The sequence below is a fragment of the Tupaia chinensis genome, unplaced genomic scaffold (assembly GCF_000334495.1).
Source record: "Tupaia chinensis unplaced genomic scaffold, TupChi_1.0 Scaffold000147_1, whole genome shotgun sequence".
Taxonomy (NCBI): Eukaryota; Metazoa; Chordata; class Mammalia; order Scandentia; family Tupaiidae; genus Tupaia; species Tupaia belangeri.
Window position 1 is genome coordinate 6,741,004 of NW_006159617.1, and position 22,967 is coordinate 6,763,970.

Below are 22,967 nucleotides of genomic sequence, written 5' to 3' on the forward strand. Positions count from 1 at the left end.
AGGTGACGGGAGAGGGACTGGGGCGGGGGGGTGGGGGGGGTGAGGAGGGGAAGCAAGCCCCCATGTGGTCGGCCATGTGGGAATCTAGCACTCTTAACCACCACACCACCTGCCAACCCCCATGTGTGCACATTCTTGAAAGAATGCGAACGACATGAATTTGTAAAAATCTTTTTATATAGGCCAGCAATGTCTTAAAAATAAAACAAACTATCATTTTAACTAAAATGAAGTAATAATGCAAAAAACATGTAAAAGTAAATAAAAACTATATCCCTCCAAATAAAATATTATACATGATATATCCCATTAAATATCATACAGAAATATTCAGTTTATTAACGCTCAGAACATCTTTTAGATTTTTGTATCTCAAACATAGATAAACATAGATATATCTATGATTCCTACAAAACAGAATCTTTTTTTTTTTTTTTTAAAGAGAGAGATTTTTACTATAGGGCGTGTGCAGTCACTGGAGGGACAGAAAGAGACAAGAGACAGAAAGTAAGAAATTACCCCCTGGGGGGATGGCCACGCCACAATCCCTTCTCCTGTATTCTCCTCTTGAGATTTTGGGCATGCATGCACACACGCCCAGGGTGAATTTCAAGCTGCTGGGTCAGAGACTTCAACCACAGCCGGCCATGTGGGAGTCCAGCAATGTAACCACTACATCATCTGCTGGTCTCCAGACAGAATCTTCTAAATTAGACAAAAGTTTCAAATTAAGATTAACTTTACTGTGTAAAAAAATATTGGTTGCTGGGTGATACATGAATCAATGTTACCCTCATTTGATTTTATGGAAAACACAAAAGAAACAACTAAGACCTACTGGATAAAAGAATGAAATATAGAGACTCATATTTCATTATTGAAAAGTCAAGAATTTAGTAGCAAAAGCTAGACTCCACATAATACTTTATTTAGAACAAACAATGTATTAAAATACACATTTAAATACATATCAATAATATCACTGAGAACAATTTATGGTCATTAAAATGGTTATATAGGGGCTGGCAGGTGGCGTGGTGGTTAAGGTGCTAGACTCCCACACGGCTGACCGTGGTTTGAGTCCTGGACCCGGCAGATTGCTTTCTCTCTCTCTCTCTCTCTCTGGTCAAATTAAAATAAAAAAATAATAAAAATAAAATAAATAGAGTTAAAATAATTCTCTTAAAAAATGGTTATATAAATCCTTCTAGTCTATTTAACTATAGTACAAAATGTACTTTAACACTACAGGATGGCATCTAAAATAAAGTATATATGGTAATACAGGACAAATATTTCATATGGTATATCTGACTGATCATCAGCAAATGATCCTATGTGATTTCTCTGGATATACTTACATGCTTCTTAAAATACAGAGGGGCTCTGCCCATTTTGTGCTATTTAATTTTTTTTTTTTTTTTTTGAGATTTTTGTGCTGGAGAGAGTCAAAAAGCGAGAGATCAACCCCCAGAAGGGATAGACACACTGCAATCCCTTTGCCTCCATTCTCCTCTTGGGATTTTGGGAATGCACACACACACCCCCAGCGTGAGTTTCAAGCCACTGGGTCTGGGACTTAAACTGCGGTCAATCACGTGGGAATCCAGCACCTTAACAACTATGCCACCTGCTGGCCCAATTTTAGTACTTTAATTTAATGACCTTCTAACAAAGAATGAGCCTGTATACTTTCCTGTGTGTATACCTTTTCCTTCACTTTTAGAAACACAAAGGTATTTTTAATTAAAATAAAAAGAATTTAGTTATTTCATTAAATTAAAAAAAATTCTAGTGAAAGTTTCTATCTTCTTTCCGCCACATATAATTGCAATATGAATGTGACACAATTGACATAAATTATCACCTATTCTCACTAAAATCTAAGTACAGAGCCAGACACTGATTTGGCTTACCTCTGTGTCTCCATATAACTGAGGCAAAAAAAAAAAAAAAAAGGGCCCAAGAAAATTACTCTTAAAGTATCTCAGTGAGCTTAAGAATTTCCACACTCTTTTAATCATGCTAAGAAAAAAGTTTTTTATTCTCGTCCAATGATGTCCTGTTATATACACCAACTATTAAGAATGTAGAATTTCTATTACAAATTTATAGATTTAAATGTTTCTTAAAACGCACAGGAGCTCTGCCCATCTTGTGCTGTTTAATTTTTGTATTTTAACTTAATTACCTTCAAGAATGTTCCTGTTATAAAAATATGTTTATGTAATTATTCCTATTTCTACTTCTGTTAAATCAAAATACCAATTCAGATTTTTTGAAAAAATGCTTTACACAGATATTAGCTTTTAATAATAAATAATTCGCATGAAAATCTCAAAATCACTGTACATATTATTTGATCTACTAAACTGTCACTCTTCTCGGATAAAAATTGCTTTTGTTTGATTTAATAAACACTTAACAACTACTATTTAATATAGTAACTATTTACTACAAACAAGTTAGTTAATAGTAAATCAAAAGCACACAATTTTTCATTTCGTTTTTTTAGACGGAGTCCCATTATGATGTGATCCTCCCATCTCAGCCTCCAGAGTAGCCTCCAGAGTAGGGAGACTACAAGCACACACACTCCCAGCTTTTAAGGTGGGCTGGAAATTGAACAAGAAGTTGTATTCATAAAAACATTTACGATAGTATTTTAAAAAATTATTTAATATTCTGGTGATTCCCAATTTTTCATGACTTATCAACTAAAGGAAACTTTGTGAATGCATTAAAATGCATAGTTATGATTCAAATAAAATTTGGAATGGAATGAAAAAAGTAAATACCAAGTTCTATTTAAACTACTTGAAGCTATGTTTATAGACAACAGGAGGAAAAAGGAAAACATAAATATTGCTTAATAGAAGGAATTGGAAGTGGCTTCTATTTTTATTTCCACTGTTATGCTATTATCTTTATAAAACTTAAAAATACTCAAGCAACGTTTTTAAAAAATTGTACTGAAATATATATAACAAAATTTTCCATCTTAACCATCTTTTAATTACCAGAGGGCCCTTATTTTCAAGTCAGAGAGCGAGAGAGAAAGAAAGAGAGCGAGCGAGCGCACACACCTCCAGAGGAGCACAGTCACACCACCATCCCTTCTCCCCCATTTCACCAGGATTCTGGGCACCCATGCATAAATACTCATGCGTTTCTCGATTCTGCAGGGTGGGGATTCAAACTGTAGTCAGCCATGTGGGATCCGGCTCCGAGTACACAGCACTTAACCACTGCAGTGCAGGGTTGGGCCTCTATCTTAACGACGTTTAAATGTACAGTCCAGAGCTATTAAGTCAAGCAAGGATGTTTTAAATTTCAGGTAGCATCCAAATAAGAGGTTATTTGTTAGTTGTTTCACGATTCTTTTTTGTCACCCAGTTCAAGTACCAGGCCACTGAATCCTGGACTTGAACTGTATAGTTGGTCGTGTGGGATCTGGCTCCCCTAAACAGCAGGCCATGGTACCAGCCCTCATCTGCTAATCCTACTGGATATGCATGGTAGCTAAAGCCACCACAAACCCTTTTTCTGGCAAACTGATTATAACCAAAAATTTTATTTTGTTTCCTCTGTATTACTCCTTATGGTTTCACTGTTTCAAAATTCAGTTACTTATAAGAAAACATTTATATTAGATTTGGCTTAACTTACTTTGTCATGCATTCTTATCACACACACACATACACAAAGATTATTTGTGGCTAAAGATAATGTGTTCTAGAAAATAAAAGTTAAAGACTCTTTATAAATAATCTAAAAAATCAGAGCAACTAGTCTGTACCAAATTTATATATTCAGGAAAATGTGAAACTTATGTCATTGTTGTTAAAGAGTTTTTGTTTTGTTTTCAGAGAGGTTTTTGCCATAGGGCACGTGCACTCACTGGAGAGACAGAAATCACCTCCTAGGGGAGGGTGGCTGTGCCGCAATCCCTTCCTCATTCGTCTCTCAGGATTTTAGGCAGCATGCACATGTACCCAGCCTGTTTCAAGTTGCCTGGTCTAGGACTCAAATCACAGAGGGCCATGTGGCAATCCAGTATTATAACCATTACGCCATTCTGCTGGTTCCCGTTAGGAGTTTCATAAAGTTTTTTTTTTTTTTTTTCCCCTCTTAGTATACTAGGTCACAAAATTAGACTTAATTTTAGGCAAACTATAATTTGGAAAATTAAATATACATTATCATAACACTTAGAAAATTATTTTTCTAAAATGTTCTCTCTAAGGTCAATAAACGTGTTTGTGGCATTGTTTTATAAATATTATATATATATTAAGGTTTTTATCCTTTTTTAAAATTTGTTGGCAGTTATGTGTGCTCACTGGGGTTCAGGGGGAGTGAGAGAGCGTCCACCATGGAGGATAGTCATGCTATAATCCCTTCTCTTCCATTTGTCAGGCTTTGGGGCATGCACGTACATGCAACAAGTGCATTTTTTAAGCCAATGGGTCCAGAACTCTAACCACACTGTTAGTCATATTGGATCTAGCCACCTTAACCACCATGGCACTGGCTGGCCCTTTTTTATTATTAAATGTAAGAATTTACCTTATCTAATACCTTTGGGTAAGAATTTGCAAGAAAGAAGAGAACAAAAGGGAAAAATGAAACCATGAAATCATAATTTTTTATTTAAAAAAAAAAAATTACTGTGGGAGAAGTAGATGACATAATGGTTACGCTGCTAGACTTCCACATGGCAAACAGCTATTCGAGCAACTTGGAACTCAGACTATGTATGTGTGCGTATATGACCAAATCCCTAGAGGAAACTGGAGGAGAAGAAATTGAGGCAGAGCCATCCTTCCCCACCCTCCCCCACGGGGAGTGGGGAATGATTTCTTGCTTTCTGTCTCCGGGGAATACACATGCCCTATAGCAAATATCTCTCTTTAAAAAAAAACACACACACACACACACACACACACAGTGTATATGCACAGTGCACACAAATGTGTGTGTGTGTGTATATATAATATATTATATATATATAGGGACCAGCAGTTGGCATAATAGCTATGTCGCTGGACTCCCATGTCGTCGACGGCAGTTTGAGTCCTGGACCCGGTAGCTTGAACTCACACCAGTCAAGTGTGTGCGTGTGCCCAAGATCGTGAGAGGAGAATGGAGGAGAAGGGGTTGCAGTGTGGCCATGACCCACCCCCACCCGCACCCCCCGCCGGGGGGTGATTTCTCGCTTTCTATCTCTCTGTATTTCTGGCAAGTGCATATACCCTATAGCAAAACCCTCTCCAAATAAATAAATAAATATTTCTTTATCATTCAAAAGCAATGCGGTAACTGTCATCACAGTGCACACAAACCAACAAACAAAAAGACAAAAAGGGTTACCAATTCTAATAGTAGCTTTTCCTTTTCGACCACTTCCTAGAATTATAGTTTTTTTTTTCTGCCTAGCAGTTCTGGGTGGTTCCTTCACTGATGGAGAAGTTATCCACTGGTACTAGAAGAAAAATAACAAATACTCCACTTCAGTTACAAGTAATTTATAAGGGTTTGATCTTAACTGGGGACTATTAAGATATACTAAGGTAAAAACAAAAGTTTTGCAATCTGCAGTTCTGGGACCCCAAATTAAAGAATCATACAACACTGTAAAAAACAGTAAAGCTAGTTGATTTGACAGAAATTAAGATGGCAGAAAAGTGCCTCACAATTTTATTTTATTAAAAATAAGAAAAACATACAATGAGACAAATTATTTTATACCTCTGATTTAGCACTCCTTCCATTCTGGAGAACTTTTTTGATAACTGCCTTCATCATAGAATGATCTAAAATGAAATGAAAACTGAAATTATAGTAATTGTTTTCCAACGACTGGCTAGTCCCATTAAAAAATAAAAGCTAATTATTACTTTCCCAATAAAAGAAAATATAAAATCCACATTATGAAATTATACACCTATTTTCTCCTTTGAGTTCTCTAATTTCTCCAAAAACAAGATGAAAACAGGCCATCTTACACACTGTCCCAGTGGCTTCTATTTTGGCAGCAGCAAAGATCAAATCTAAATACGCTGTATCTAAGATGGCTCTGGATATCTCTGGGTAGGAAACCAAAAGCTTAGATACTGTCAGACACTAAGATATTTGATAATATACCATGTAGCCAAATAAAGTTGTGCTAAGCCTTACAGCTGCTCCCCTCCCCATTCTCCTTTTCTTCAGCAAATGGTACCACTCAATTATATGCATAATTATCTAGGGCTTTCTTAAGATTACTACTTCCTTCACACCGACATCCATCCGATCTATCTGCAAACCTTGTTAACTCTGCCTTGCTTCAACCACTTTTCCCCAACTCAATCCTTCCAGCCTAAGCTAAGCCATGACCATCTTCCATTGGGCTGTTAGTCTACATGGTCTCCCTGTTTCCCTTCATTTCTCCCTGCAAGTCTATTTTCTACACCAGGTTCTTCTACTTGAAAATATTAATCAGATCAAACCTTTTTTTCCAGCTCAAAACCCTCCCATGGCTTCTGGCACATCTAAAATACTTCCAGGCCTTATTCTGGCCTTAGAGGCCTTTCAAATCAGGCCTCTACATAGCTGTCTGGCCTCACAGCATAGCAGGTGCTCCCTGCTCAGTGTGGCAGCCATGTTGGCCTCTGTGCTTTTCCTTACACACTCCACCCACCCTGCCCCTATGTACCGACATACTCACTGCCTCATCTTGGAACATACTTCCTTTGGATTTTCCATTGCTTGTTCTTCTCTTATCCCAGGTCTCTCCTCGTCGGTCACTTCTTCAGTTAAACTGTCTCTTAACAAACCTATCTAATACACTGTCCCCTAGCAAACCTATCTAACTAGTACACTGTCCCCTGGCAAACCTATCTAACAAATACACCATCCCCTAGCAAACCTATCTAACTAATACACTGTTCCTGTCTCCATCTGTCTTCAGGCCTTAAGATTATTTTTGTACTTCCTACTGCCTAAACTTACATTACACATTACATTACATTATTTATCAGTTTACTCATTTATGTCTGAACTCATCCCCTAGAATGTAAGCTTCTTGAGGGCAACTGTCTACTGGTTTACTGCTACATATTCAGTGAAGAAACCAGTGTCTGGAACTTAGAAGTATTCAAAATTACTTTTCAAGGTAACCAACGAGGTCCCACAAGAAAGAAATAATGCTCTTGGTATAAACAGTTTTATTATCTAGGTTCACAGTAGTGGCCAAGAGCAATTTAAAATTAAAACTCACTTTAGTCAGTAAATTATCTACTAAACACGGCAGTGCAAGATTAGAAAAAGAAATGCATTGTTTTAAAAACTGTAACTATGTGAATTCTTTATCAATCAATTTAAAAAAATGTGATGACATACCAATGAGTGGATTTTTTCTTATATCCAGCACCACCAGAGTCCTGTTGGTTTCAAGAGCCTTTAGTAAAGCGTTTGCTCCTTCATTGGTGAGGCCACACTGTTGCAGGTCAAGTGCTTTTGACAGAAGATGAAAGGTCACTTTACAACTCTATACAGATTTTATAGACAATCCTCACTTATTCACACCTGGAAGAGTCCTGCTTAAGATAAGTCATGGCAGGTTTTTAATCTTGGGTATTGAAAAAATAAAAATAGAAAAGCATATATGCATTCATAGTCAAAAAAATAAATCGCCTAACATATTTTACAACTGAATTGAAGAGTATCTCCACATATCTTTGAGAGAAAAACATGATAGAATGAATATTAGACCATAATTAGCAAAAAGGCTAACGGTAGTATAAATCTCACAGGCAAAAACTGGATAGAGTCGAGAAATTACAGGTATCATTTTAATTATAATCTTGAATTCCAAATGACCCTTCAAAAAACTACATTTAAGGAACCAACAGTTAGCATAATGGCTATGTCACTGGACTACTGGACTCCCACATAGTTGACCGTGGTTCGCGTCCCGGACCCGGTGGCTTAAAACTCATGCCGGGCGCGTGTGCGTGTGTACCCAAGATCCCAAGAGGAGAATGGAGGAGAAGGGATTGCAGCATGACCATCCCCCCGGGGGGTGATTTCTCGCTTTCTGTCTCTTTGTCTCTCTGGCGAGCGCACGCGCCCCATAGCAAAAATCTCTCCAAAACAAAAACAAAAACAAAACTACATTTAAAAAGGGGGGGGGGAAGGAACTAGATGACATAATAGTTACATCACTGGACTTCCATAGTCGACTGTGGTTCAAGTCTTGGACCTGGCAGCTTAAAACTCACGCCAAGCACATGTGAATGCATGTCCAAAATCCTAAGAGGAGAACGGAGGAGAAGGGATTATGTCATGGCCAACCCCCCTAGAAGGTGATTTCTCGCTTTCTGTCTGTCTCTCCAGTGAGTATACATGCCCTGTAGCAAAAAAATCTCTCTTAAAGAAAAGAGGAGGAAGAGCAGAAATGTAAGAACTGTTAGTTTCAGAATAAAAACGACAAAGGAAGAAGTCTAAAGGGATACAAAGAATGTGTGACTAGATATTATATGCTAAAAACCAGAAACAAAGATGGTTAAGAGCTCTCTCTCAGTAAAACAAGAGAGAATAGAACAGATGCTCACACACACTAGTAGTACCACAGTTGAACAAAGTCATTTAAACCCAAAGGGGTCATCATACAAAAGCACAAGTATAAAAAGATTAAAAAAGAAAATATAATTATGAGCCTCGTTTTGTTTTTGTTTTTGTTTTAAAGAGATTTTTGCTATAGGGCAAGTGTGCTCGCTGAAGAGACAGAAAGCAAGAGATCACCTCCCAGTGGGGATGGTCACAATGCAATCCCTTCTCGTCCAGTCTCCTCTTGGGATCTTGAGCACGCACACAAATATGCCTGGCACGAGTTTAAAGTCACCAGGTCCAGGTCTCGAGCCACATTCCAACTACATGGGAATGCAGCAATGTAACCATTATGTCATCTCCTGATTCCATGAGCCTCTTTTTTTAAGCACTGTGTATGCCATTACATTGAAATAACTAAAGTCTTTCAAAACTTGCTATGGACTGCATGCTGTGTCTTCCTCCCACCACCAATTCACACTGTGAAACTTTTGACCCCAGTGAGATGGTGTTAGGAGGTGGGGCCTTGGGGGATAATTTGGCTTAGCTGAGTTCTTGAGATAAGACCCTATGATGATATTAGTGTCTTTGTAAGAAGAGAAAGAGACTAGGAGTGCTCTCTCTCCCCACCAGTTCAGGATAACACAAGATGGCTAGCTACCTGCAAACCAGGACGAACGTCCTTACCAACACTGAATCTGCTGGTACCTTGATCTTGGCCTTCCCAGCCTTCAATGAAAAGTAAATGTCTGTCATTGAAGCCATCCAGCCTGTGGTATTCTGTTACTGTAGACTGAAGTGACCAAGATCCCATGACAAAGAGAAATAGTAACTCAGACAAATGGATCTGACAGAAAAGGGTCCAACCTTTACACTCTTACCATAGGAGGAGGATAGAACACAATTATCTGACAAGCTCAATTAGTAAAAACAGTCAGTGAATCTCACAAATTAAGTCACATGGATACAAATTAAAATAATAAAATGTGATTTTCCCATCACATCCAGTCTTTTAAATATGTAATACAAGTCTTTAAAATGTGTATATTCTTTAACCCAGCAACTCTTCATTTAAGAATTTATCTAGAGGAAATAATCAGAGATGTGGGCAAGCATAAGTATCAAAATATTACTTATAACAGTGAAAATCTGGACATGCTTATAGTTGTAAAAAGAATGAATAAACCAAGTATACTACGGTATGTTAATAGTATACTATTCCTATGAAGGAACTCGGCACAGTCACTAAAAATCATGTACTAGATATAAATTAACTGATTTGTTAAGATCCTCGTGTTATTGCATATTGATTAAAAACAGCTATAGTATTTAGAAAGCAGTCTTACTTGCATTAATAAAAGGGGGGGGTCTGCATTTCTGGCAGGTTTAAACATTGATATAACCCAGTGTTTATTAGAGTCTTACATACACTGGCAGTGTGGAATAATAAATGGTGCCATGTTTTTGGAAGACAGTTTGGCAACATGTATCAAAAGTCTACAATATAATGGAATACTTCAAGATACACCATGCAGTTAAAAAAAAAAAAAAAGTAGGGTTACAAAGTAGTATAATTCTGTTTTGAAATCTAAGTGGACTATTAGGTTGTTGGGAAAGTCATGACATATTTTTCTATGTAGAAAGGCATCAGAACTTACCCAACGACCCAATATATCTATAGGGAGAAAAAGATTGAAAGTATATATGCCATGGGACCAGCAGTTAGCGTAATGACTATGTCGCTGGACTCCCATGTAGTCGACAGTGGTTCAAGTCCTGGACCCAGTGGCTTAAACTCATGCCAGGCGCGTGTGCATGCGTGCCCAAGATCCTGAGAGGAGAATGGAGAAGAGGGGATTGTGATGTGGCCATCCCCCTGGGGGGTGATTTCTCGCTTTCTGTTTCTCTGTCTCTCTGTCTTTCTGGCGAGCACACACACCCTATAGCAAAAACCCCTCCAAAAAAAAAAAAGAAAGTATATATGCCAAAATGAACAACAATTATCTCCAGGTATTAAGAAGATGGGTAATATTGTTTTCCTGATCCCATTTTCTATAAATACCTGTAACTTTTATAAAATAGTAAAAGAACAACAAAAACTATTAGGAAAAAAGAGGCCTTGAAAATCTGACTACCTCACTGTGCCAAGAGTTAAGCCTATGTAGTATTTTAAAACTTTGTCATTTTCAGATTCCGAAGTCCATTTCCCTTACCTCTAAGCCATAAATCCTCACTGAGAGAGTCTGCAAAAGCACTCGCGCCCAGGTCACCAACCAGCGTGTTACAATTCAATGTGATCCGCCTTAGGCCAGCCATACAGTCCAGATCAGGTCTCCTGTAGCGAAGACTCTCAGCCCAGGTTTCTTCATGCCTTCTCATAGTCTGATACTTCAAAGATTTAAGGATGAAATTAAGGACACTCAAATAAGAAAACAGAGAAACTAAGAGGTAAACTGTGATGTCAGGGCTGTACACACACACAGGTCTAGAGGGACTTCAAAAAGCTGATGAAGGTCAGTCTGTGGCCTGCTTGTTAAGGGAGCTGCATTCCACATGGCCAAACATGTGGCTTGAGTCCCAAATCCAGCAATTTGAAAAACATGCTGGCTACATGTGCATGAGAACACACCCCAAATCCCAAAAGGAGGAAGTAATAGAAAAGAAGGGACTGCAGGGTGGCCATTCCCCATGGGGGAGTTTTCTTCCTCTCCCTGTCTCCCCTGGTGAGCACGCACACCCTCTGGCATATTAAAAAAAAAAAAAAAGTTGGTGGAAAAATGGAATTAATGTAGTGGTTTTAATGCTGGACTCCCACACAACTGACTATGCTTCGAGTCTTGTACCCGGCAGCTTGAAACTCACGACAGCGGGCACATATGCATGTGTGCTCAAAATCCCAAGAGGAGAATGGAAGAGAAGGGACTGTGGCATTGCTATCCCCCGGGAGGATGATTTGTTGCTTTCTGTCTCTCTGCCTCTCTCCTCTCTGGTGAGTGCATTCACTCTATAGCAAAAATCTCTAAACAAAAAAAAAAAGTTTATTTTGTTACACAAATACCTGAAATCTTTTTACGGTCCCTCCCATATATGCCAAGAGAGTCAGCACCTGAGGAATTACGCAGAAGATTCTGGTGTACAAGTCTGGTGACCAGATCCTGGTCTCCCACTGACTACTTGTGTCGTTTTGACCGCTGGATCACCTACTGCTGATTGGTTACATAAACTGACAATTTCAATTAATTTCTAAAAATGTTTTTCCCTTATCTGCCAAGTCAAATAATTGGTTTTAAATTCTGTGACTGCTGAGCGTCTAAGTTCTATTATTCTATCCCCATGGTTTTCAAACATTTGGCAAGGGCATGTTTTTCCATGTGTATTTATTAATAAATTAGAAAGTTCTATCTACATATTTTATGTCATTATAAACTCTACAAAAACAACAGATGTGTTTAAAATGATACAAAAATATAGCGGTTTCAGTATTTTCTTCTCCTAACCCAAAGAGTTTCACATATTTCTTGGAATATGTATGCCAACTTCACAGGCCCAGACTATACAAAGTCAGTGTGATATACCTTAGAAACTGATGTTTTGATTTTTACCCACACATACCATCTATCTTAAAGACATATAATGAGCTTTTTATACTCATTAAAGTGAATTTTGGTAAAAGGAAACACTAGCTTTAAAAAAATCTTATTACATTCTTGAACAACAGAAGATTCAAAGCTCCTATGACACTTTTAAAGCAGAACAGTGTCATTTTTCTATAAAAAATAATTGTATAGCGCTGGGTGTGTGAAATAGAATAATATGCCATTCAAGGGAAGCCTGATCCCATATGGCAACTGCAGTTTGAATTTCAGGCTGCTCATCACGAAACACTCCAGGAACGGATGCAAGTGCCCAGGTTCCCACGGGCTGGAAAACAGGAGAAAGAGGACTGTGGTGTGACCAGACCCTTTAGAGGGTGCCCCTCTCTCTCGTGAGCATGTGCATAGGCTCTGTCATGAATAAAGAAGAAAAAAACAAAACTGTAAAAACAAGAGGAAATAACAGCTAACACTCGCTAATGCTTATTATGTGCCAGGTGCCATTCATGCAAAATAGTTTATTTAATCCTTAAATCCTCGGAATGGTGATGAGGTAGGTTTCCTTTTTTGGAGAAGTTTTTGCCTTAGGGTATGTGCACTTGCCAGAGAGAAACAGAGACAGTGAGAGGGAAAGTGAGAAATTACCCCCTGGGGGATGCCCACACTACAACCCCTTCTCAAGTTCTTGGCTATGCACACACATACGCCCAGCATGAGTTTCAAGTCTGGGACTCGAATTGTGATTGGCCATGTGGGAGTCCAGCAATGTAACCATTAAGCCACGTGCTGGCTCCTAGGTTTTCTGATTATACACATTTTACAGTTGAGGAAACAGAGGCACAGAGAAGCTAAGCGATGTGTCCGTAGTATCAAGATATTAAGTGGGGAACTGGGATTTTAACCTAGGCTTTCTGCTTCAGAATCTGTGCTTCCGACCACTCTGTATCCCAGAGATTAGGACTTTGTAAAGGCCCCAGAGTAAACATTTTCAGTTCTGTGGTTATATAGTTTCTTTCCCAACCACTCAACTCTTCTAATGTGGGAGGAAAGTAGTCACAGCTACTATATAAACAAATGGGCATGACTGTGTTCCAAAAAAACTTCATAGGGGATAGGCTGGATTTGGACCACGGCAATAATATGCCTATCCCTGATCTGTACCACTAAACTATTAAAAAGGCTTTGTCTCAAGTGATTAGGTAATTTTAGGCCTAAATATAGTAGTTATAACTTCTATAAAGTTGTTAAGGCATCATTAAAAGTGTTTTAAAAATTATATTTACAAAATGTTAATGTGATTTTTGTTAGTGTATAAACTACAGCAGTTAACATTACATATTTGAGTTATTTAAGCCAGTTGAGAAATGTTAACTGCATGTTTCTGTCAGAGCTACAATAAACATTTACAACAACTAAAAATACACACAAGTATTGTTCATGATGTATTATATTTTAATTTTCTATTTCTTTCTTTTCAAAAACATTTTGTTTTTAGTTTTTTGTTACAGGGTATGTGTGCTCACCAAAGACAGACAAAGAGAAAGAGAGAAATTACTCCATTGGGGGGATGGCCACACCGCAAACCCTTCTTCTTCATTCTCCTCTTAAGATTTTCAAGCCACTGGATTCAGGACTCACACTACAGTTAGCCATGTGGGATCCAGCACCTTAACCACCATGCTACCTGTTGGCCCTAAATCTTTAATTTCTAAGATAAAGAGTATTATACTTAGTAAATCATAGAACCCCAAGCTAAAAACTGGTTACATTCTTGCCACAAAACTGAAACTGCAGTCACAATAAGCATCAAAAGATAAAAATAATTGCCATCTTGTATCAAATGAATAATGTGCTTCAATCACATAATACCTCTTCATGAAAGTTTAAACATAAAGTCACCTTTAAGATCTTGGCCATGTGATCTGCTCCCTGCCATGTCAGATTACATCCCGTGAAGTTGACTGTCTTAAGAGTGACAGAGTTCTTTATGCCTTGACAAATAACTAAAAGGAAAAAAAGCCACACACAGAATAAGATGAAAAGCCTCTACCACCTGGCCAGTCTTGACTTATTCACCTTTCTTTTATCTGTTATAGTTTATAGCTGTATTCTCAAAATCACTCTACGATCTTCCCAAACACTGATGAGCTGGTACATTCTAGAGTATGTTAGTAAGAGTGTTATTCCAGTTTACAACAATAATTTAATTCTAGTTAGATCCTGAAATTGAATACTCTGAATGTTGCAAACTTATTCTCAACTACACAGTAAAGTACTACATAGGTTGAGCATTCCTATACAAAAATCCAAAATCCAAAATGCTCCAAAATCCCAAACTTTTCTCTCTTTTTTTAAGAGATTTGTTTTGTTTTACTATAGGGCATGTGCATTTGCCAGAGACACAGACACAGAAAGTGAAAAATCACCCCCCAGGAGGGATGGCCACACCACAATCCCTTCACCTCCATTCTCGAGATTTGGGGTATGCAAGCACATACGTCCAGTGTCAGTTTCAAGAGTCCAGGTCCAGGACTTGAACTGTGGTCGGCTATGGGAGTTCAGTGACGTAACCATTACACCATACGCTGGTCTCCAAAATCCAAAGCTTCTGAATGCCAACATGATGCCACAAATGGTAAATCCCTGACCTCATGTGACAGGGTCACAGTAAAAATGCTGCAGTATAAAAATAATAGGTTGTTGGGAAAGTCATGACGTATTTTTATATGTTTTTCTATGCAAAAATGCATCATGACTTTCCTGACGACCCAATACATAAATTACCTTCAGGTAATGTGTAGATGGTGCATATAAAACAGAAACAAATTCTGTGTTTACACTTAGGTTCCCTACCCAAGATATTCACTCATGTGTACTGAAACATTTCAATATATTTTAAAAAATCCTAAATCCAAAACACTTCTGGTACCAAACATTTCCAACTACATACTTCATTCCTAATTATCAATCAACAATTTAAGAGTCAACTAAAAACCCAGGATTTAGCTGGGTTTTTAGAACAACAGAAAATAGAGGATCTCAAATGCACTGTGCCTTCAAATTGAATTTCAGGCTTCCTTACCCCTCCAGTGCACTACTTCATGCAACTAACACTAACTAATTCTTCAAACGCTCATCAAGATACCTTTTGTGGTTACTTTCATGACCCCCCCCCCAAGTTTGGTGGCCTTTTATACGGTCCCACAGCACCCTGCATGTATTTTCTATTTTAACACATCCACTGTACATTAAAATTGTTTGGCTACAGATGTTTTAACTATTTAAAAACAATGATTTTTCTTTCTCTCTATCTCTTGCTATTGCTCTTTCCATAAATATTTATTAAAGAAAAGCCCTAAAAGATGAACAAAAACAGGGACCAACAGTTAGTGTAATGGCTATGTCGCTGGATTCCCATGTAGTCAACCGCAGTTCGAGTCCCAGACCTGGTGGCTTAAACTCACGCCGGGCACGTGTGCATGCGTGCCCAAGATCCCGAGAGGAGAATGAAGGAGAAGGGACTGCGGCGTGGCCATTCCCCCTGGGGGGTGATTTCTTGCTTTCTGTCTCTGTCTGTCTGGCGAGCGCACACACCCTATAGCAAAAAAATAAATAAATAAATAAAAACCCTCCTCTTCAAAAATAAAGATGAACAAAAACAGAGAATACCAAACAGTATATATTTGTGTGGTATGTCTCAACACAATGTTAACTAAAATTAGTTCAGAGTATTCAGTATAAAAAGTTTTCATGGGAGAAGACTGGAACAAGGTTTTCAGTTTATTTTTCCTTTATTGCTAGAAGGCTCATGTGCTTGCCAGAGAGACAAAGAGAACGAGGGAAAGAAGCACCCCCATGGGGAATGGTCAGGCGGCAACTCCTCCTCCCTCACTCCGTCTTTTGGGGAGTGTGGGCATACATACACATGTGCCCTGCATGTTTCTCAAGCCACAAAGTTTGAAACTCAAACCATGTGGTCAGCCAAGTGAGAGTCAGACCCTAACCATCAGGCCGTGGAGCAACCTGAGGACCAAGGTTTATCCATATTCAGGAGGTAGTTCAGATAGAGCGGCAGCTAGGGCGAGGTACAGGCAGGAATTAACGTGGCATGCAGGGAAACATAAGACCAGTCTGATGGATAAGAGTCAAAAAACATCTGAACTCACTTTCTAAACCTCCATCTCCAATTGGACAATTTGCAAGAGACAGGTGCACCAAAGTCGTCGATTTATTCAAGCCCTTTAATGGGGAGAAAAAGTTAAAATGTTACTATTTTCCCACCAAAAACAATGATCAAAGGTTTGCAGGCCAGAGTGGGGAAGGCTTACCTTTGTTAAAACAGTTAAATCTCTCTCTCTCAGAAGTAGTCCATTTAACTCCAGATTCCTTAGCACAGTGGATGCACTTAAACAGCCTTTAAGAGCTTTACACAACTGGAAGGTCACATCTTTGGATCGTATCGCAGGAACCCGATTTCTGCAAACCTTACCTACGTCACAACCTAAAGAAATGTATAAGATTAGTGATTTTAATCATAAGGTTTATCATCATTGAAAAAGCATCTGTTCTGTACTAAGACACAGAGGTGACCCACACCAGCTCAGCTGCAGTGGCACAGGTGGCAAGAGGACGACCTGTAGTTTACTGGAGCCATATGCGAGGCCCGAGGTCAGATTCTGAGCTGACAAGTCATGCCTGCAGTCTTTGCTGGCTGGAAGGCTGCGGGAAAGATTGCAGGGTCCTTCAACAGACCCTGTTGAGAACTTCTCTTTCTCTCAAGAAATAAAAATAAATGTAAAAAAGAAATGACTCATACTCTTAAAAGTTCTCTTGAGGGGCATCTGTAAACTCAAAACCACAGAAGCTACAGATTCATACACTATGTTCATAGAGGTCCTTATGGAAACAAAGTTGCACCTAAGGAATGGCTTCCAGACATCCCCAAAGTTGAATCTACAAAGAGTGAATGACTATGAGGGGCCACAGTGGGTGATGTCTGTCACCTGCCAGGCACTGTAAGTACTGCAGATAGGGAAGACAAGCCCACAGGGATCATGGAAGGAGAGCTGAAAATTAAAACAATAACGTTGACCCAAGCCTGGAGGAGAGTTGGCTTTTATCTCACAGGTGATGAGGACCAGGGCTACCACTGGCATATTGAGGGTGCACCTAGCAGGCTAGAGAACAGTGCTTCACTGCTAAAGGACCAATTAGATAAAAGGAATAATTGGGTAAAAGCATCCCTTCCTCAGGGTCAGTTAGCCTCAGGGGGCTTGGCAGAGCACAGGTTGGATTTCAGTGCCTCTCTGCGGAGCACAAGCTGTGCACCTAACAGGTGCTGGTCCTGTGCAGACCAGACCAGTCACTACAGGCGTTATTTTAAGCTTGTCTTTTCCTTTTAGATCAAACCAAAATAGGCAGGTGAACCAAGTGAAACTGAGTTCAGGGGCACCAAAACCAGCTAGGAGCTCACACAACAGTCCAGGTAGTATGTAATCAAGGATGAATGGGCAATATCTAGGAAGTTAAAATTTGCAACAGACCCACTGAACGCGACAGATAATGTTCAGTCAAGGAAATCTAAAGAGAATGGGGTCTGTAGCACGTTCTCCTTATTCAATGTGAAACACTAGGCAAGATCACGTATCCTAGCCTTGACTCTGAAGTCCTTCTTACCTTTCATTTTTTTTTGGTTTCTATTACTGTAAGTAAAGTGCCTCTGGAGGTACAGAACAGTTTCTACACCTAAATGAGATGCAGATAATAATCGAATTTCTCTTCAACGAAGAATGTGTTGAGCCATCCTTACAGAAGAGACTAACCCCAGAGCCTACAAGTGGTCAGGTGTTCTGTTTTGTTTTTAATAAATCAACCATCATTTCCTCTCCTAGATCTTCACACCCTCTCAGCTGGGTACTTGCCCTCAGCTTATAAACACATTAGAAGACATCCATTTGAAAATTGATTTTTGCAATTACAATTCTCTGAATCTTCTTTGTGGGTCCCCTAAGTCCTTTCCACACCTTCAAATACCAGTCCTCCCATAAAGTCCAATCTGCATAGTGCGCCCAACTTGCCTAGCAGACACATTGGGATGCCCCACACACCCCTCTTAAAATGTTAAAGATGAACCAAAATCCTCTCCCCACCCCCAGTACCTACCTGCTGTGCTGTCTTACAGGAAGAGTTGTTGTAAACTTCATCAGATCTTGCTGCCCTCCCTCAACCAACTGGTTGCCAGGCCCACTCATTCTCTTTGACATGTGAAATCAAACCAGCCCTTCTCAACACTTCAGTTTGTGCTGTTCGAATGCAATTCACCCTTCTCCCAACTTTACTGGGTTGGAAAAACCATGATGTATTTTTTTTTTGGGGGGGGGAGGTTTTTGCTATAGGGCGCCTGCACTCGCCAGACAGACGGAGAGAAACAGAGAGACAGAAAGCGAGAAATCACCTCCCAGGGAGGATGGCCACGCTGCAATCCCTTCTCCTCCATTCTCCTCTCGGGATCTTGGGCACGCACACACATGTGCCCAGCGTGAGTTTTAAGCCACTGGGTCCGGGATGCGAACTGCAGTCGACTACGTGGGAGTCCAGCGACATAGCCATTACACTAACTGCTGGTCCCAAGCCATGATGTATTTTTTCTATGTAAAGTACAAGATTATGTGTATCAAAGAATATTGCATGTTAGAAAAACTAATCTAGGGACCTAGAATTTGGAGAGATGACCAGAAAAACAGAATGCAAAGGTTAGGCTATAAAGAACCTCATGTTCCTTTACATTTTTTTACATAAAAATACAACTTTACCAACAACCCAATATAGATTGCCTTCCATGTGGAAGTCAGACTGAGCTCAGAGACAAAAGCCTGCCTCATCATCCTTTAGTGGTTCCTTCAGGATAAGCAACAAACTTCTCAATGGGATGAAGGATCCTGTCTGGCCCTCACCAAGTTGCCAGTCTCAATTCTCAGCTCTTTCTCAAACCCTAAATTCCAGAACTGAACCCCCAGCTTGCTCTTTTATTTCCAAGACTTTTGTGCAAGCTGTTCCCTCCTGTGATCTGGCTAGCTTCTACACATTCTTCGAAAAGCCAGTAAACCCCACCTCCCCCCCAATCTCCAAGTTGTTAAACTATTTTGGCCTAAAATAGCCACTGTACTCCCACTCTTTGATTCCTATGGATAAGTTGAAAGGGTACAAGTTAGGCTGTCTTTCTGAGCTGGTTGCTAGGTTACAGCCAATCACAGCAGCTAGGGTTTCGCCACTCATAGGCATCCTGCCTTTTAAACCAAGTTAATGCAGACAAACTACAGAATGTAACCAACAGATTTCTCTACCTCACTCCTCACTTACTGGTAAACTTTCCTGTTCTGCCGACTTAAATGTCGAGTTCCGAGGCTGGCCAAAGTTGTCCTTTAGTCCAGGGAACAACTGCTCTATTTAAATCATGTTAAAATTTGCTAACTGACCAGCAGTTAGCGTAATGGCTATGTCGCTGGACTCCCACGTAGTCGACCGCGGTTCGTGTCCCAGACCCGGTGGCTTAAAACTCACGCTGGGTGCGTGTGTGTGTGTGTGTGTGTGCCCAAGATCCCGAGAGGAGAATGGAGGAGAAGGGATTGCAGTGTGACCAAAACCCCTAGGGGGTGATTTCTCGCTTTCTATCTCTATGTCTCTGGCGAGCACACGCACCCTATAGCGAAAATCTCTCCAAAAAAAAAAAGAAAAATTAAAAGACTTGCTCTATTAAAACGCTTCTCTATTAAACTGGCTGGTTTATTTTTCTTTTAACAGAGTTCTCCACCAGGGCTCACTCCTTCCTCAGCACTATCCAATGTGCCTCTGTTTACTTGCTGCCTCCCTGAGCGGAAGGGGAGATTTTCCACAGTACGAGTCACGTCTCCAGCAGTACTTGGGGCTGAGTACATTCTAATGCCAGGATACTTTACACACATAACCAGCTTCAACCCTAAGAATCCACTGATAGAGTTGTTTTTAATACCATTTTACAAGTGTGGGAACTATAGTTCCAAAAGTAACTTGTCCTGGGTCACATAGGAGTAAAGCTGTGGAAATCAAACTTCAAGCCGGGTGCAACACCTGTGCATTTTCCACACTAGGATAGAACTGGGGTTTTTTGTTTGTTTTTTTGTAGGAAAAGGGAAGTTTTAATAAAAAAGTGAGGATTTTTAATAAAAAAGAAGTACACCTCCAAGCCAGAAAGGCATGCAGGTGGGCAGCTGCCGAGGGACGACTGCCATTTTTTCTTTTTTTATAAACAAAAATCTGTCTTCACCAAAAAGAAATGAAGGGGCCAGCAGGTGGCATGGTGGTTAAGGTACCAGAATCCAACACTGCCAACCACAGTTCGAGTCTTGAACCTAGTGGCTTACTTTCTCACTTTCTCTCTCTCTCTCTGGTAAGCACATATGCCCTATAGCAAATTTTTAAAATAATAAATTCTTTAAAAAAAAAATAAAAAAGAATAAAGAGACACCAGATGGTGATACAGCAGTACAACATGACACTCTGAGGCTAGGCAATATGGGAAGGTTCTGGGTTTGTGTCGAGAGATCTGCCTGAGTCCGGTGGGCTCATAAGTACTTATGATCCAGGGCTGGCTGAGGCTGGGGATGCTCTCTGATTTTCATGAAAGGAAGAAATAAACTAAAAACAAACAAACAAAATCAAGAATAAGAAATGAGTAAGCTGGGCGTAAACAAATAAGAGTGACTCAAATTTTTGCTCTGCCTATGTTGTGAGTGACGATGAAAGCAGCATGGTATTAATTTGGAGTTTACAAATAAATTTTTGCCAGGCGAATTTGGCAATATGTAATATACAAATGACAATCACCTGTACATCAGGATGTCGTTTACAAAAAAGTTGTCCCATGGAGCCGGCAGGCGGTGTGATGGATAAGGGCGCTGGATTCCCACATGGCTACCATGGTTCAAGTTCCGGATTTGGTGGCTTGCTTTCTTGCTTTCCCTTTCTCTCTCTCTCTCTCTTTCTGGTGTTCAAATAAAAAAATAATAATAATAACAAATGGAATTAAGTAAATAATTCTTTTAAAAATTATTTTTTAAAAAGTCCTTAGGTTGTAGGAGATGGAATGCTTTTTGTTTCATTATACAAATACGGTTATATCTTCCTTTGTATTTCTCAACTGTTGTCTATTTTTTTGCTTATAATTAAGAGGAATGAGGGGAAGGTAAACTTGAGATTTCACAAAGAGGTGAGACTCCAGCCTACTACAAGATGCACCCTAGGGGTACCAGCAGTTAGTGTAATGGCTATGTCGCTGGACTCCCATGTAGCCGACAGTGGTTCGTGTCCCAGACCCGGTAGCTTAAAACTCATGCTGGGTGCGTGTGCGTGCGTGCCCAAGATCCAGAGAGGAGAATGGAGGAGAAGGGATTGCGGCGTGACCATCCCCGGGGGAGGTGATTTCTAGCTTTCTGTCTCTATGTCTCTCTGTGTCTGGCCAGTGCAGGTGCCCTATAGCAAAAACCTCTCCCAAAAAAATACACCCTAGGGAAGCAGAGGTGGTCATTCTCACTGGGATCTGACAGGCAGTGTAGAAGCGTCCCCACTCCACTCTCCACCACGCCTCTGGCCCATGGCCCGCGAGGGTTAACCTAAGGGCAACTAGAGGGGAGTCAGAAGGATGGCTGAAGGTCTCAGGGATATCTAAGCTAGACTGAAAAGTACACCTACAGGTACAGCTGAGGCTGGATTCATAGACTGTTTCCCCCAACCATGTCTAACAAAATCTCTTTTATGTTCGTTTGATGTTTGCCAATGGGAAGACATGAGCCTCTTTCAGGTCAATCAACAAATACGAGCTGAGTCCCTACTGTATACAAAATGTGCTAAATGCTAGAAAGAGTAGCATCCTTTTGATTTACCTGGCATGTTTTCCAAATAATCAGAGGGTTAGGATCCCTAATTATAGCACCTTACTTCTGTAAATGACTCATATTTGCAAAGCACTTTATAAAATGCTTCCATTCACATTTCTTAAAAGGAGGAAAAGGCCAGGATATATTAATTTCCTAAGGGTTTTATTCCCTAACCGACAAAAAAGTCACTGAGTAAAAAACAGCTAACAACTGTCGACTGTTTAATGAGGTCCCAGGCTACTAAGCACCCTACAGGCTTCATTAATTCAGGGAATCCTCGCAACCACCGTATACCGCGGGCACGGTTAATAAGCCCAAGTTACGGGCGAGAACGCTGGGGCTCCGAGACCTCGAGTGACTCGGCCTGAGGGGCCCAGCCGGAGAGTGTCCCAGGCTGCACGCCCCGTGTGCTGCACGCAGACCCCGGCCCAGGGCGGCAGGTCCAGGGCCCAGGTTCCACCTTGGACCTGTCTAGACACCCACGTCGCGGCAGACCCAGGGGCGCTGGAAGCGGGAACTACGAACCTGCTTCCCCGAGCCACGGCTGGAAGGAGCTCTTGATGGAGATGAGGGGCAGGTCTTTATTAATCTTGAGGGTGCTCAGGAGGGGCGCCCAGTCCACCACGCGGAGGCGGTCAGCGTGGAAGTCCAGCACGCCCTCCCGCAGGCAAGCGCGCACGGCGGGCAGCGGCACCGAGTCCTGCAGCGCGCACAGGTACTCGTAGTGCGAGAAGAAATCCGCCGCGCTGTCGCGGCGCAGCTTCACCGAGTCGATCATGGCCCGAGGGCGGCCCCGGCGGACGCCGCCCGCACCCTCCGAGGAGCCCCCGCTCGCCGCCCGGCCCCTCCGGCGCCCACCGCTCCGCAGGCT

General features: G+C 40.5%; 1 protein-coding gene across 4 annotated transcripts in view; it reads right to left on the reverse strand.

Moving 5' to 3' along the window:
• Positions 1–22,948, reverse strand: part of CEP78 (centrosomal protein 78) — a 51,994-nt gene extending 29,046 nt beyond the window's left edge. For all 4 annotated transcript variants that reach the window (XR_003548913.1, XM_006145486.3, XM_006145485.3 and 1 more), the window contains exons 1-8: positions 22,622–22,948; positions 16,514–16,686; positions 16,352–16,424; positions 14,085–14,188; positions 10,806–10,980; positions 7,384–7,497; positions 5,752–5,816; positions 5,374–5,485 (exon numbers count right to left, since the gene is read on the reverse strand). Coding sequence is in view for 3 of the 4 variants with exons in the window: in XM_006145486.3 (XP_006145548.1) it covers positions 5,374–5,485; positions 5,752–5,816; positions 7,384–7,497; positions 10,806–10,980; positions 14,085–14,188; positions 16,352–16,424; positions 16,514–16,686; positions 22,622–22,874 (1,069 nt within the window). In the remaining variant the exon portion in view is untranslated. The remainder of the gene's footprint in view (positions 1–5,373; positions 5,486–5,751; positions 5,817–7,383; positions 7,498–10,805; positions 10,981–14,084; positions 14,189–16,351; positions 16,425–16,513; positions 16,687–22,621) is intronic.
• Between the last annotated feature and the right edge of the window lie 19 nt (positions 22,949–22,967).